Source organism: Pseudorca crassidens, chromosome 20 (assembly GCF_039906515.1).
Source record: "Pseudorca crassidens isolate mPseCra1 chromosome 20, mPseCra1.hap1, whole genome shotgun sequence".
NCBI lineage: Eukaryota > Metazoa > Chordata > Mammalia > Artiodactyla > Delphinidae > Pseudorca > Pseudorca crassidens.
This window is the reverse complement of record NC_090315.1, coordinates 34,003,110-34,019,665: the sequence shown is the minus strand read 5'-3', so window position 1 is coordinate 34,019,665 and position 16,556 is coordinate 34,003,110. Positions and strand designations below refer to the sequence as shown.

Sequence of the window (16,556 nt, the reverse complement as noted above, 5' to 3'; positions counted from 1 at the left end):
TACTCGGGGTCTCTTGTGTTTCCATACAAATTGTGAAATTTTTTGTTCTAGTTCTGTGAAGAATGCCAGTGGTATTTTGATAGGGATTGCATGGAATCTGTAGATTGCTTTGGGTAGTAGAGTCATTTTCACAGTGTTGATTCTTGCAATCCAGGAACATGGTATATCTCTCCATCTACTTGTATCATCTTTAATTTCTTTCATCAGTGTCTTACAATTGTCTGCATACAGGTCTTTTGTCTCCTTAGGTAGGTTTATTCCTAGAAATTTTATTCTTTTTGTTGCAGTGGTAAATGGGAGTGTTTTCTTGATTTCACTTTCAGATTTTTCATCATTAGTGTATAGGAATGCAGGAGATTTCTGTGCATTAATTTTTTTTACAACTTATCTCATTATTGCATCTATTTGTCAAATACAAGTTTACAGTCTTATATTGCTGTAGACTCTTTCTACTGTGTTTAATATCATAACTTCACTACCCTCAATTTTCTCCCCTTCTTTATTGATGTTACATGTTAAAAAACATACTTTATTTTTTTCAACATCTTTATTGGGGTATAATTGCTTTACAGTGGTGTGTTACTTTCTGCTTTATAACAAAGTGAATCATTTATACATATACATATGTTCCCATATCTCTTCCCTCTTGCGTCTCTCTCCCTCCCACCCGCCCTATCCCACCCCTCCAGGCGGTCACAAAGCACCGAGCTGATATCCCTGTGCTATGGGGCTGTTTCCCACTAGCTATCTACCTTACGTTTGGTAGTATATATACGTCCATGCCTCTCTCTCGCTTTGTCACAGCTCACCCTTCCCCCTCCCCATATCCTCAAGTCCGTTCTCCAGTAGGTCTGTGTCTTTATTCCTGTCTTACCCCTAGGTTCTTCATGACATTTTTTTTTCTTAAATTCCATATATATGTGTTAGCATTCGGTATTTGTCTTTCTCTTTCTGACTTCCTTCACTCTGTATGACAGACTCTAGGTCTATCCACCTCATTACAAATAGCTCAATTTCCTTACTTTTTATGGCTAATATTCCATTGTATATATGTGCCACATCTTCTTTATCCATACATCCGATGATGGGCACTTAGGTTGTTTCCATCTCCGGACGATTGTAAATACAGCTGCAGTGAACATTTTGGTACATGACTCTTTTTGAATTATGGTTTTCTCAGGGTATATACCCAGTAGTGGGATTGCTGCGTCATACCGTAGTTCTATTTGCAGTTTTTTAAGGACCCTCCGTACTGTTCTCATAGTGGCTGTACCAATTCACATTCCCACCAGCAGTGCAGGAGTGCTTCCTTTTCTACACACCCTCTCCCACGTTTATTGTTTCTAGATTTTTTGATGATGGCCATTCTGACTGGTGTGAGATGATATCTCATTGTAGTTTTGATTTGCATTTCTCTAATGATTAATGATGTTGAGCATTCTTTCATGTGTTTGTTGGCAGTCTGTGTTTCTTCTTTGGAGAAATGTCTATTTCGATCTTCTGCCCATTTTTGGATTGGGTTGTTTGTTCTTTTGTTAGTGAGCTGCATGAGCTGCTTATTAATTTTGGAAATTAGTCCTTTGTCAGTTGCTTCATTTGCAAATATTTTCTCCCATTCTGAGGGTTGTCTTTTGGTCTTGTTTATGGTTTCTTTTGCTGTGCAAAAGCTTTGAAGTTTCATTAGGTCCCATTTGTTTATCTTTTTTTTTTTTCCATTTATCTAGGAGATGGGTCAAAAAGGATCTTGCTGTGATTTATGTCATAGAGTGTTCTGCCTATGTTTTCCTGTAAGGGTTTGATAGTTTCTGGCCTTACATTTAGGTCTTTAATCCATTTTGAGCTCATTTTTGTGTATGGTGTTAGGGAGTGATCTAATCTCATACTTTCAAATGTACCTGTCCAGTTTTCCCAGCACCACTTATTGAAGAGGCTGTCCTTTCTCCACTGTACATTCCTGCCTCCTTTATCAAAGATTAGGTGAGCATATGTGCGTGGGTTTATCTCTGGGCTTTCTATCCCGTTCCTTTGATCTGTCTTTCTGTTTTTGTGCCACTACCATACTGTCGTGATTACTGTAGCTTTGTAGTATAATCTGAAGTCAGGGAGCCTGATTCCTCCAGCTCCGTTTTTCATTCTCAAGATTGCTTTGGCTACTCGGGGTCTCTTGTGTTTCCATACAAATTGTGAAATTTTTTGTTCTAGTTCTGTGAAGAATGCCAGTGGTAGTTTGATAGGGATTGCATGGAATCTGTAGATTGCTTTGGGTAGTAGAGTCATTTTCACAATGTTGATTCTTGCGATCCAGGAACATGGTATATCTCTCCATCTACTTGTATCATCTTTAATTTCTTTCATCAGTGTCTTACAATTGTCTGCATACAGGTCTTTTGTCTCCTTAGGTAGGTTTATTCCTAGAAATTTTATTCTTTTTGTTGTAGTGGTAAATGGGAGTGTTTTCTTGATTTCACTTTCAGATTTTTCATCATTATTGTATAGGAATGCAAGACATTTCTGTGCATTAATTTTGTATCCTGCAACTTTTCCAAATTCATTGATTAGCTCTAGTCGTTTTCTGTTAGCATCTTTAGGATTCTCTATGTATAGTATCATGTCATCTGCAAACAGTGACAGCTTCACTTTTTCTTTTCCGATTTGGATTCCTTTTATTTCCTTTTCTTCTCTGATTGCTGTGGCGAAAACTTCCAAATCTATGTTGAATAAGAGTGGTGAGAGTGGGCCACCTTGTGTTGTTCTCGATCTTAGTGGAAATTCTTCAAGTTTTTCACCATTGAGGTTGATGTTGGCTGTTGGTTTGTCATATATGGCGTTTATTATATTGCGGAAAGTTCCCTCTATGCCTAGTTTCTGCTGGATTTTTATCTTAAATGGGTGTTGAATTTTGTCAAAAGCTTTCTCTGCATCTATTGAGATGATCATATGGTTTTTCTCCTTCAATTTGTTAATATGGTGTATCCCATTGATTGATTTGTGTATATTGAAGAATCTTTGCAGTTCTGGAATAAACCCCACTTGATCATGGTGCATGATCCATTTAATGTGCTGTTGGATTCTGTTTGCTAGTATTTTGTTGAGGATTTTTGCATCTATGTTCATCAGTGATATTGGCCTGTAGTTTTCTTTCTTTGTGACATCCTTGTCTGGTTTTTGTATCAAGGTGATGGTGGCCTCGTAGAATCAATTTGGAGTGTTCCTCCCTCTGCTATATTTTCGAAGAGTTTGAGAAGCATAGGTGTTAGCTCTTCTCTAAATGTTTGATAGAATTTGCCTGTGAAGCCATCTGGTCCTGGGCTTTTGTTTGTTGGAAGATTTTTAATCACAGTTTCAATTTTAGTGCTTGTGATTGGTCTGTTCATATTTTCTATTTCTTCCTGATTCAGTCTTGGCAGGTTGTGCATTTCTAAGAATTTGTCTATTTCTTCCAGGTTGTCCATTTTACTGGCATAGAGTTGCTTGTAGTAATCTCTCATTATCTTTTGTATTTCGGCAGTGTCAGTTGTTACTTCTCCTTTTTCATTTCTAATTCTTTTGATTTGAGTCTTCTCCCTTTTTCTCTTGATGAGTCTGGGTAATGGTTTATCTATTTTGTTTATCTTCTCAAAGAACCAGCTTTTAGTTTCATTGATCTTTGCTATTGTTTCCTTCATTTCTTTTTCATTTATTTCTGATCTGATTTTTATGATTTCTTTCCTTCTGCTAACTTTCGGGTTTTTTTGTTCTTCTTTCTGTAATTGCTTTAGGTGCAAGGTTAGGTTGTTTATTCGAGATGTTTCCTGTTTCTTAAGGTGGGCTTGTATTGCTATATACTTCACTCTTAGAACTGCTTTTGCTGCATCCCATAGGTTTTGGGTTGTCGTGTCTCCATTGTCATTTGTTTGTAGGTATTTTTTTATTTCCTCTTTCATTTCTTCAGTGATCACTTCTTTATTAAGTAGTGTATTGTTTCGCCTCCATGTGTTTGTATTTTTTACAGATCTTTTCCTGTAATTGATATCTCGTCTCATGGCATTGTGGTCGGAAAAGATACTTGATACAATTTCAATTTTCTTAAAATTACCAAGGCTTGATTTGTGACCCAAGATATGAGCTCTCCTGGAGAATGTTCCATGAGCACTTGAGAAAAATGTGTATTCTGTTGTTTTTGGATGGAGTGTCCTATAAATATCAATTAAATCCATCTTGTTCAATGTATCGTTTAAAGCTTGTGTTTCCTTATTTATTTTCATTTTGGATGATCTGTCCATTGGTGAAAGTGGGGTGTTAAAGTCCCCTAGTATGAATGTGTTACTGTCAGTTTCCCCTTTTATAGCTGTTAGTATTTGCCTTATGTATTGAGGTGCTCCTATGTTGGGTGCATAAATATTTACAGTTTTTATATCTTCTTTTTTGATCGATCCCTTGATTATTATCTAGTGTCCTCCTTTGTCTCTTCTAATAGTCTTTATTTTAAAGTCTATTTTGTCTGATATGAGAATTGCTACTCCAGCTTTCTTTTGGTTTCCATTTGCATGAAATATCTTTTTCCATCTCCTTACTTTCAGTCTGTATGTGTCTCTAGGTCTGAAGTGGGTCTCTTGTAGACAGCATATATATGGGTGTTGTTTTTGTATCCATTCAGCCAATCTGTGTCTTTTGGTGGGAGCATTTAGTCCATTTACATTTAAGATAATTATCTATATGTATGTTCCTATTCCCATTTTCTAAATTGTTTTGGGTTCGTTACTGTAGGTCTTTTCCTTCTCTTGTGTTTTTTGCCTAGAGAAGTTCCTGTAGCATTTGTTGTAAAGCTGGTTTGGTGGTGCTGAACTCTCTCAACTTTTGCTTGCCTGTAAAGGTTTTAATTTCTCCATCAAATCTGAATGAGATCCTTGCTGGGTAGAGTAATCTTGGTTGCAGGTTTTTCTCCTTCATCACTTTCAGTATGTCCTGCCACTCCCTTCTGGCTTGCAGGGTTTCTGCTGAGAGATCAGCTATTAACCTTATGGGGATTCCCTTGTGTGTTATTTGTTGTTTTTCCCTTGCTGCTTTTAATATGCTTTCTTCGTATTTAATTTTTGACAGTTTGATTAATATGTGTCTTGGCATGTTTCTCCTTGGATTTATCCTGTATGGGACTCTCTGTGCTTCCTGGACTTGATTAACTATTTCCTTTCCCATATTAGGGAAGTTTTCAACTATAATCTCTTCAAATATTTTCTCAGTCCCTTTCTTTTTCTCTTCTTCTTCTGGAACCCCTATAATTCGAATGTTGGTACGTTTAATGTTGTCCCAAAGGTCTCTGAGACTGTCCTCAGTTCTTTTCATTCTTTTTTCTTTATTCTGCTCTGCAGTAGTTATTTCCACTATTTTATCTTCCAGGTCACTTACCCGTTCTTCTGCCTCAGTTATTCTGCTATTGATCCCATTTAGAGTATTTTTCATTTCATTTATTGTGTTGTTCATCATTGTTTCATCTTTAGTTCTTCTGGGTCCTTGTTAAATGTTTCTTGCATTTTGTCTATTCTATTTCCAAGATTTTGAATGATCTTTACTATCATTATTCTGAATTCTTTTTCAGGTAGACTGACTATTTCCTCTGCATTTGTTAGGTCTGGTGGGTTATCTTGCTCCTTCATCTGCGGTGTGTTTTTCTGTCTTCTCATTTTGCTTATTTTACTGTGTTTGGGGTCTCCTTTTTGCAGGCTGCAGGTTCGTAGTTCCTGTTGTTTTTGGTGTCTGTCCCCAGTGGCTAAGGTTGGTTCAGTGGGTTGTGTAGGCTTCCTGGTGGAGCGGACTAGTGCCTGTGTTCTGGTGGATGAGGCTGGATCTTGTCTCTCTGGTGGGCAGGTCCACATCTGGTGGTGTGTTTTGGGGTCTCTGTAGACTTATTATGATTTTAGGCAGCCTCTCTGCTAATGGGTGGGGTTGTGTTGCTGTTTTGCTAGTTGTTTGGCATAGGGTGTCCAGCACTGTAGCTTGCTGGTCGTTGAGTGAAGCTGGGTGCTGGTGTTGAAATGGAGATCTCTGGGAGATTTTCGCCGTTTGATATTATGTGGAGCTGGGAGGTCTCTTGTGGACCAGTGTCCTGAAGTTGGCTTTCCCACCTCAGAGGCACAGCACTGACTCCTGGCTACAGCACCAAGAGCCTTTCGTCCACACGGCTCAGAATAAAAGGGAGAAAAAGTAGAGAGAAAGAATTAGTAGAAGAAGAAAGGAAGGAAGGAAGGAAGAAAAGGAAGGAAGGGAGAAAAAGAAGAAAAGAAGGAAAGAAAGGAGGGAGAGAGGGATGGTGGGAGGAAGGAAGGAAGGAAGGAGGGAAGGAAGGAAGGAAAAAAGAAAAAAGCTAAAGTAAAATAAAATAAAGTAAAATATATTAAAGTTATTAAATTAAAAAATAATTATTAAGAAAAAAATTTTAAGAAAAACAACAGACGGATAGAACCTTAGGACAAATGGTGGAAGCAAAGCTATACAGACAAAAGCTCATATAGAAGCATACACATACACACTCACAAAAAGAGGAAAAGGGGAAAAAATCATAAATCTTGCTCTCAAAGTCCACCTCCTCAATTTGGGATGATTCGTTGTCTATTTGTGTCAGATGCAGGGTACATCAAGTTGATTGAGGAGCTTTAATCCGCTGCTTCTGAGGCTGCTGGGAGAGATTTCCCTTTCTCTTTGTTCTCACAGCTCCCAGGGGCTCAGCTTTGGATTTGGCCCCGCCTCTGCGTGTAGGTCACCTGAGGGCATCTGTTCTTCGCCCAGACAGGACGGGGTTAAAGGAGCCGGTGCTTCGGGGGCTCTGGCCCACTCAGTCCGGGGGTAGGGAGGGGCACGGAGTGTGGGGCGAGCCTGAGGCGGCAGAGACCAGCATGACCGTTGCACCAGCCTGAGGCCCCCCTGCGTTCTCCCGGGGAAGTTGTCCCTGGATCCCGGGAACCTGGCAGTGGCGGGATGCACAGGCTCCCCGGAAGAGTGGTGTGGATAGTGACCTGTGCTCGCACACAGGCCCCTTGGTGGCGGCAGCAGCAGCCTTAGCGTCTCCCGCCCGTCTCTGGGGTCCGCGCTTTTAGCCGCGGCTCGCGCCTGTCTCCGGAGTTCCTTTAAGCAGCGCTCTCAATCCCCTCTCCTCACGCACCAGGAAACAAAGAAGGAAGAAAAAGTCTCTTGCCTCTTCGGCAGGTCCAGACTTTTCCCCGGACTCCCTCCCGGCTAGCCGTGGTGCACTAACCCCTTCAGGCTGTGTTCACGCCGCCAACCCCAGTCCTCTCCCTGCGCTCGGACCAAAGCCCTAGCCTCAGCTCACAGCCCCGCCCGCCCCGGCGGGTGAGCAGACAAGCCTCTCGGGCTGGTGAGTGCCGGTCGGCACCAATCTTCTGTGCGGGAATCTCCCCGCTTTGCCCTCCGCACCCCTGTTGCTGTGCTCTCCTCTGCGGCTCCGAAGCTCCCCCCCTCCGCCACCCGCGAAGGGGCTTCCTAGTGTATGGAAACCTTTCCTCCTTCACAGCTCCCTCCCACTGGTGCAGGTCCTGTCCCTATTCTTTTGTCTCTGTTTTTTCTTTTGCCCTACCCAGGTACGTGGGGAGTTTCTTGCCTTTTGGGAGGTCTGAGGTCTTCTGCCAGCGTTCAGTAGGTGTTTTGTAGGAGTTGTTCCACGTGTAGATGTATTTCTGGTGTATCTGTGGGGAGGAAGGTGATCTCCGTGTCTTACTCTTCCGCCATCTTCCCCTCGTGCCCCCACTGATATTTCTTACTACAGTATTACTATGCAGGTTGCCAAATGGTGATTTCTTTCCTAATAAAATCATTTCTTTATTAGTTGTCATTCTACTGTAAAGAAAACCTTTCCCTCTCTCCACTCATTTATGTCAGTGTGAATTTAAGGATTATTGTTTATGTAATGGTTACTGTCATTATGTTGATGCTCATATTGTCCCTGATTTGATCAAGAGGAGCCCCTTTAAGCTGACTTCTGTATCCTTTTAGTATGTCCTGTTAACTGAAACAAACTCGGTTTGCTCACAATGCACAGCAAAGCCAGTCTCCTGAAACCAGGTTGTGGTGAGGGAAAGTAGTTTATTCCAGGGCACCAGACAAGGAGAACGGGCTGCTCATGCCCAAAAGACCCAGGCTCCCTGATGGGTTTTAGGGAAGGGTTTTTAAAGGCAAGGTAAGGGAGAGGGTCACAGGGTGTGTGATCAGCTCGTGCACAGTTCTGATTGGTGCATGGTGAAGTAACAAGGTGAGGTCACAGGGGTCAGCATCCTCAATCTTCAGGTTCCAGCCGGTCTGGGGGCTACATGCTCGTGGTCAGCTTTTCTTATCTGGTGTGGGGGGTCTGGTTTCTATAAAACAGCTTAGGAATGTGTGTCAGACTTACCTTTACCATTGAAGCAGAACTGGGAGTCCTTGTGACTGACTTATTAAGTTATGGCTACTCTCATCTGCCTGCCCTGTCTTTGTTTCTGCATTCTTTATTCCTCAGTCATTAGCTGCTGGGGCCTGCTCTTTGCTTCTCATGGAGGGCCTAGGAAGTCACAGCTTATTTCCATAGCCTCTTTTTCCAATCAGCAATAAGCAGGGAACACCAAGAGGTCTGTCACCGAGAAGGCCCCTACGTGGGTTTCACTCACTTTCACTCATCATTATATCTTACTTCCTAGCAAAACAAGATTTTCCAGGGTTATCTTGTATTTCCTGTGCTCTAGACAAGTCACATTGATTCCTCTGGTTTCATTTCCACACCACAGGGTTCATTCTAGATTTCTCCTTTTCCATATTTGCAATGCCATTCTTCAACCCTGAGAAATCTGCCTTCCATTATTTTCAATATGTTTGTTTATTAAAACAACCCCTCCGTGTGGAATGATCTCACTTCACCCATAGCATCCCCTCCCCTCTCCCACCTTGCCCGGATGCCTATCTTGCTCAGTCCTAGAATAACTATGCAGCCATTAAAAGAGATGACAGAAAAGACATTTGCCATGTAATAAAAGAAAAAGCCACAAAACAACCACTGTAGGATGCAATTTTTTAAAAAGCAAATACATGTATGTTGAAAAATACTGGAAGAATATATGTAAAAATTTTAGTAGTGATTGTCTGAGTCTACATATATGTTCTTCAGCGTTTTTAAGAGTTTTCTATATTGACAGTTTTATTTCTGTAATTATAAAAGAGGAGAAGTAAGTGTCATTTTAAAGCTGGAGGAGCTGACGTTATGGAGGAATAGCAGGTGGACTGATAGTGAGCGCAGAGTCAGATGTCCGCTGCTCATTGCCGCACAGGGACATTACGGTGTGCGCTGAACTATTGCAGATGCCCTGCTCTGCCATGACGACGAGCTGGAAGGACGCCGGATTGCCTTCATTCTTTACCTGGTTCCTCCCTGGGACAGGAGCTTGGGGGGCACCCTGGACCTGTACAACGTTGACGGTAAGACAAAGGCGTGCTCTTCAACACCAGCAGCCACTTCCGGGTCCTTAGACGCTCTGTCTGTGCGCCTCGGGAGATGGAAGCTCTTCATTACAGTGGCGACTGCAGGGGGATAATTGCCAGCCCTGACAGCCACCTCTCCTGAGTTGTGCCTGAAATAATCATTACTCCAGAGATAAGTTAGAGCCGAGTTAAGATGAGGAATAGTCAGACCCTGCTTCTGAATGCTGGCCGTGGGAGGGTAGAGAACATGTGCAGCCACCCGTGGCTATGAATCTGCCAGGACCAGTGCCTCTGATAGGAGGTCAGGGTCTTTTTTATTTTTTTAATGACTGACACCAGAGCTCGACTCCAGAAGACGTTCAGAACCTTTTCCAGCCTTCATCAGTAATAGAGGATGGTGGAGTAAGAACAGATATCACCTAGCAGAACTATATAAAACAGATGGAACGGGTGGCATATGGGGATCTGGAGGGGACATTCAGCTACCCTTAGAAATTGGCAAATTGTCAAGGTGAAACGAGGCGGCCGGGAAGTGGTTAATGACGATGAAGCACATTTACAGATGTGTTCTCGCCCCACGCAGAACACTTTCAGCCGAAGCAGATTGTCAAGTCTCTTATCCCTTCGTGGAACACACTGGTTTTCTTTGAAGTGTCTCCAGTATCCTTTCACCAGGTAAAGACTGTGAACCACAAATACATAGAGGGCCAAAGAGCATGCTTTTCAGTCGCCCGTTCTCTAAATGTGACGGCTTCCGGTTGGACTGTCCGGCCAGGTTGTTTTCACACCTAGTGTGAAGGGTCCTGAAATTAGTGAGCCTTGGCTGGTAATCTTCCCTGCTGGTCTTTGCATTGATGTGCTACTGGTCTTGTCCTTTCAGGTCTCTGAAGTCCTGTCTGAAGAAAAGTCGCGTTTGTCCATCAGCGGCTGGTTTCATGGTCCTTTACTGACCAGGCCTCCCACCTACTTTGAACCTCTCATACCTCGGAGCCCTCACGTCCCACAAGATGTAAGGATAAATTCCTGTTGCTGGGATTCTTGTCTTAGAAAAGCTGTGGCGTATCATTTGCTTTTCTGGTTTTAAAAGTGGCTCATCCTGCTAACAGAACTAGGCTTTGAGCTTGCCTTTCCACCCTTCTTAGATACACTTTTGATAGTGTCTGTCTAAGGCAGAGCTTTCCAGAACTTTATTTAACAAGGAGAAAATTATAAAGTGAAGATTTGCATATATTTTACTAGTGTAAAATGATTCAGAACAAAAGCAGTAGGAATTATTAACTCACCCTTTGCATCTGCTGCTTCTTTGTAGCATGAAATTTTGTATGATTGGATCAACCCTACTTATCTCGACATGGAGTACCAAGTTCAAATTCAAGAAGAATTTGAAGAAAGCTCTGAAATTCTCCTAAAAGAGTTCCTTAAGGTAGGCCAGCAAATCCTGTCCGATATACCACAGTTGGCGTGCAGCCTTGCTTCCTGGGTGGGTGAAGAGGCATCACTAAGAGCTTTTGTTGCTTTTTGTTTTGTTCCTGGTTAGCATGTTTACGTCATCCTCTTCTTCAAATTAAGTATAGAAATGATGATAATAGCTAACACTGGTATCAGTCGTATGTTAGTGGGTCGAGTCCCTTGGGTATTCCCCAGTTCTCTAGAATCTTAATCACGCACACTTTTTTAAAAAATTATTTTATTTATTTATTTTTGGCTGCACTGGGTCTTCACTGCTGTATGGGGGCTTTGTCTAGTTGCAGTGAGTAGGGACTACTCTTTGTTGCGGTGCATGGGCATCTTATTGCGGTGGCTTCTCTTGTTGCGGAGCACGGGCTCTAGACACGCAGGCTGTAGAGCACAGGCTCAGTAGTTGTGGTGCACGGGCTTAGTTGCTCCGCGGCATGTGGGATCTTCCTGGACCAGGGCTCGACCGTGTCCCATGCATTGGCAGGTGGATTCTTAACCACTGCGCCACCAGGAAGTCCCACACATACACTTCTATATTGGGGATGAGTGGTGTGTAGTTCCCATCCTAGTCATTTGATGACTATGGTACTTACCAATTACTTTTAAATAACAGAAAGATTGCTGATTAACAAATTAGTAACAAATGTTTTGAGAATGATGAGGTAGCACATTATAGTGGAGAGAGAACCAGGTTAGAAGTTAGAAGACTTTATTTTTTTTTAATTTATTTTTGGCTGCGTTGGGTCTTCATTGCCGTGCGTGGGCTTTTCTCTAGTTGCAGAGAGCGAGGGCCACTCTTCCCTGCAGTACGTGGGCCTCTCACCATGGTGGCCTCTTGTCGCGGAGCACGGGCTCTAGGGGCATGGGCTCAGTAGTTGTGGCTCGTGGGCTCTAGAGTGCAGACTCAGTAGCTGTGGCGCACACGGGCTCAGTTGCTCAGTGGCATGTGGGATCTTCCCGGACCAGGGATTGAACCCGAGTCCCCTGCATTGGCAGGCAGATTTCTAACCACTGCACCACCACGGAAGCCCTAGAAGACTTTATATTCACGTCTTAGCTCCGTGGTTTTACTGACCTGAGCAAATTACTAAGGTCTCAGTTTTATTTCATCATCAGTTAAACTGGGATAATACTTGCCCTGCCTGTCTTGAAGAGTTGTTGTGAGGGCCAGATGAGATCACATATGCGAGTGTGGTTTTTCCCAGGTGACCCTGGGTCCCATGGAATCAGTCCCAAGAGTTGGTGCCTCCTTGAAAAAAAGGTTGAGAGACACTACATACTGCCTCTGTCTCTGAATTATATAGCTGACATAGCATATTAAGGAATTTGAGAAGTATTAATAGTAAATAAACTTGTTTAACCCTATTTAATTCAGCTCACCTAAACCATCCTTCGGGATCCTCTTTCCTGTTTTATAACTGATAGGATTACTGTTTGTAGAATACTCTTGGGAAACTGCATTAAACAAGTACTTATAAAGGCTCTTGTGGAGAATATTTTAACAGATTAATCAGCTTCTTGTACTACACTGGACTTTTTAAGTTTAGAATGCTGATTAAATCAAGGGAATGAGCTGAGGCCTAAAGAATCTGTATTATTATATAGACATTTTCATTATAATAAATGCAGGAATTTGAGAGGTTTACCAATTTGACGTAAGACATACAACTACTTAAGGAAATGGCCCAAATTGACACTCAGGTGACTTGGCTAAAGCATGCTGACGATTTATCCAGTCTTTGCTCTGGCTTCAGTGTATCAGGACTGGGGGAGGTTGTGTGAAAGGGATGAGAGTCACCCGGCCCTTTTAGGAATCAGCCAGCATGATTCCGCAGAGCTGCTGTACCTGCAAGACCAGTGTGGGATCATAGGGAGATCTGCTAACTGCTGCTTCATTTGCTCCTTTTCCAGCCTGAGAAATTTGCAGAGGTGTGTGAGGCTTTGGAGAAAGGAGATGTGGAATGGAGCAGCCGAGGTCCCCCTAACAAAAGGTAGAACCCATCATCCAAGACATTTGCTTCTGCATTCAACACCTGCCTGTTTGTCTGCAAGGCTCACCTCCAATAATAGGGCATTTGCCCTAATGATGTTTTGTTCCCAGGGACATCCAGTAGCAGGCCCTAACAAAACCTCATTATTGTAACAACTTGGACATTAGTAAGCTATGCAAGGTTTAGGGAGAGAGATACAAAGCTAATGATCAGCTTTCATCCCATGAGTAATATTACATCTGTGGCTTTGATGAACACCTTGGCATCGCTGCTTTCCAGGTTTTACGAGAAGGCTGAGGAGAGCAAACTTCCTGACATCTTGAAGGACTGCATGGCATTATTTCGCTCCGAGGCAATGTTCTTGCTGCTCTCCAACTTCACAGGCCTGAAACTTCACTTCTTGGCCCCTTCAGAAGAAGGTGAGCTTGAGGACAAAAAGGAGGGAGAAGCAGCCTCTGCTGCTGAGAACACTGAAGAAGGGCCTAGCCACAGTTCTGAGCCAGAGAGCAGGCAGGTGGCCATCAGCAACAGCAGTCAGCAGAGCAATGAACAGATGGACCCAGAGCCAGAGGAAAACGATGCAAAGAAAGGTAAGCTGCTGTTACGTTCTGTCCTTCTTTTACTATTAGGTATTCACAATTCAGTCATTTATTCATTCAACAAACATTTCTTAAGCACCTACTATATGCTAGGCCCTATTTCTGGAACTGGAGAAGAAGACAGACAAGGTCTCTGCTCTCCCTGGCTTACAGTCTATTGATAGTAGGAGAAGACAGAGATTAAATGATACACGAACAACAAGAAAACATCAAATAAGGCTAGGTGCTCTGCAGGAAATCTGAATAGGGGTATGTGCTGAGGAATGACTGGGTGGCCTCTTAGGTGAATGGGCAATCTGGACCAGCCTGTCTGAGGAGCTGTCATCCAAGCTCAGATCTGAATGACAAGAAGGATCTGCTAGGACAGCATTCCGGGTAGGAAGAACAGCTAGTACATTTTATTAGGCTAACAGTAGTACAAATGGTGGAGAGAAATATGACTGGCGTTACCTAAACCTACTTTGAAACACAAGAACATAAAGAGGAAGGTGAGTGGCTTCTTTCTGCTAAGAACCAATATCAGCCTAAGAAAAACTTGCTTGAATTTGGACAGATAGGTAGAAGGAAATTATTAAAAGCAGAGGACGTTTAATCATCTCCAAACAAGATGGAATGGACACATGGCATTAAACTAGTAGAATGTACAATACCAAGAGCAAACCCTAACGTAAACTGTGGACTTCAGTTAATAATGCATCAATATTGGTCAGTTGTAACAAATAAATCACACTAAGGCAAGATGTTAATAATAGAGGAAACTGATGGGGAGGGGCAGGGGTTGTGTGTGGCAGGAGTAGAGGAACTGTACTTTCTGGGAAACTTTTCTATAAACTGCTCTAAAAAGTAAAGTTTAGTTAACAATATTCATGTTATTTTAGAGAAAATTTCTGGCAGCTAAATATATACTCCATCTGAAAATCATGGTAAAGAGAAATAGAAAGTCAACTTTTTTTCATTATAAGGCTTATATATTTAATAATATAATGGAGCAATAGGTCAGCTGAAGGTTTATGGAAATAGTCTCTCTTTAGTGCTATAACTATTCCTAATTATCATTCTTTTGCAATCTGCAGTGGTATCAAGGTTATTTTTTTCTGGCCTTCTGTTGTTTTTTTTCTTAGAATCAAGTGTTCCCACATGCCAGGGGGAACTGAGGCATTGGAAGACTGGTCACTACACTTTAATCCATGACAACAGCAAGACTGAATTTGCCCTGGACTTACTTCTCTACTGTGGCTGTGAAGGTAAGAGGGACAGTCTCTCCTGCGTGACCCTCTCTAACTGAACCAAGATCACAAGTAATTCGCCTTGGCCAGGATCTCAGATCACAGGAGCTCTGCTGGAAGGGATCTTAGGGGTCATGAATTTCAGTCATCTCCCAACTCAAAGTACTATTTGTATCTGTGACCAAGGTATAGGAGATGAACTAAATCATAATTTCCATCTAATGAACCCCCCAGCACTTTTATGTAATTGTCCTTCTAGGTGTATTTTATATTTAGTTCTTAGTTTTCAGTTCTTATTCAGTGTTGGTTGAATGATAAATTCAGGCTCATAAGTCAGAGTTAGTTCTACTGAACTCCCAGATCCCCGTTTTAAGCAGCATGGGATCAGTGATTCAAACAGATCAATGTAACTCTTGCAGTGAGAGCTTTCTGAATGCTCTTTGTTTTCCCTTCATAAGGCTGGGAGCCAGAGTATGGTGGCTTTACCTCCTACATTGCCAAAGGAGAAGATGAAGAGGTAAGTTGCTTCTGATAGCAAACCATCCTTTTTTAGTTCTTGAAGACACTTTCATTCTTCAGAGACGCAACTTTTACGACCTTCTGCCAGTGTCTTTAGCTGATAAATCCACATTGGTCTGGCTGGCAGTGGTTCTAATTTCTAGTAGAAAGTATTCAGCATGGAATAAAGAGGCTAAAGGATAATCACTAAGCATTCTACCCAGCTAAAAGAAATTCCAAATAAATTAAGAGTCAGATGGTGCATTCCCATGAATCTTTCAATGTAGTAAGAAATCAATGCATTAGGTAAAACTTTTCTGGGTATGTACTGGAATGGGGCCTATTGGAAAATGTCTGGACAGCAAGATCAATAGCTCCTCCTAGTAAAGGATACTTTAAAGGATCCTCTATTGCCGGAGGCTGAGTATTTGATATGGAACCGTCTGTTTAAGAAAAGAGGTGAGAATATAATCTCCGTGTTCTGATGTATCACTGTATTTGCCTATTTCAGCTGCTAACAGTGAATCCAGAAAACAATTCTTTGGCCTTGGTCTACAGAGATAGGGAAACTCTGAAATTCGTCAAGCATATTAACCACCGAAGCCTAGAACAAAAGAAAACTTTCCCAAACAGAACAGGTTTCTGGGACTTTTCATTTGTCTATTATGAATAAGGTTGGGCAAAGCTGGAAAGAGGAGACCCTTCCTCAGTACTGGGACGTCTGGAAGAGTTAGGCATCGAGTGAAGGAGAGCTACAAGGTGAGCTGTGTGACAGCGTTCTTAAAGCTGTGTGTGGTTGTCCTTTAGTAGGGCTCATGATGATCATTCTCAACCTAGACCTTGACCTTGGAGCTAGGTACTCATCTCTTGATGTAAAATAAAAAGGGGTTTTGTCTTTTTCTTTAACATTCAGTTCATTTTCCATATTGGCTTCTTCAGTGATTAAAAAACAATATGTGGTAAAATATACGTGACATAAAATGTATCTTTTTCAAGTGTCCAGTTCAGTGGCATTAAGTACATTCACATTGTTGTGCAGCCTTCACCACCATCCATCTCCAGAACCCTTCCATCTTACCCAGCTGTACCTCTGTCCCCATTAAATAGTAACTCTATTTTCCCCTCCCCCCAGCCTCTGGCAGCCACCATTCTACTTTCTGTCTCTATGAATCTGACAACTCATATTCCTCATAAGACAAATAATAGAATGTCTGTCCTTTTGTGACTGGCTTATTTCACTCCGCATAAAATCTTCAAGGTTCATCCATGTTTCCAGTGACTTTTTTTTAAAAAATATGGACTCATGAATTTATGACTGCAGATTCTGTCCTTCCTAATTTCACAGGTTT

General features: G+C 42.1%; 1 protein-coding gene across 1 annotated transcript in view; it reads left to right on the top strand.

Annotated features, from left to right (window-relative positions):
- The window catches only part of OGFOD1 (2-oxoglutarate and iron dependent oxygenase domain containing 1), a 168,046-nt gene extending 151,933 nt beyond the window's left edge, over positions 1-16,113 (top strand). The window contains exons 5-13 of the mRNA XM_067719838.1: positions 9,316-9,432; positions 10,019-10,110; positions 10,316-10,444; positions 10,745-10,858; positions 12,805-12,884; positions 13,164-13,474; positions 14,605-14,727; positions 15,168-15,226; positions 15,719-16,113. Coding sequence (XP_067575939.1) covers positions 9,316-9,432; positions 10,019-10,110; positions 10,316-10,444; positions 10,745-10,858; positions 12,805-12,884; positions 13,164-13,474; positions 14,605-14,727; positions 15,168-15,226; positions 15,719-15,880 — 1,187 coding nt within the window. The 3' untranslated portion in view covers positions 15,881-16,113. The remainder of the gene's footprint in view (positions 1-9,315; positions 9,433-10,018; positions 10,111-10,315; positions 10,445-10,744; positions 10,859-12,804; positions 12,885-13,163; positions 13,475-14,604; positions 14,728-15,167; positions 15,227-15,718) is intronic.
- The last annotated feature ends 443 nt before the right edge of the window (positions 16,114-16,556 follow it).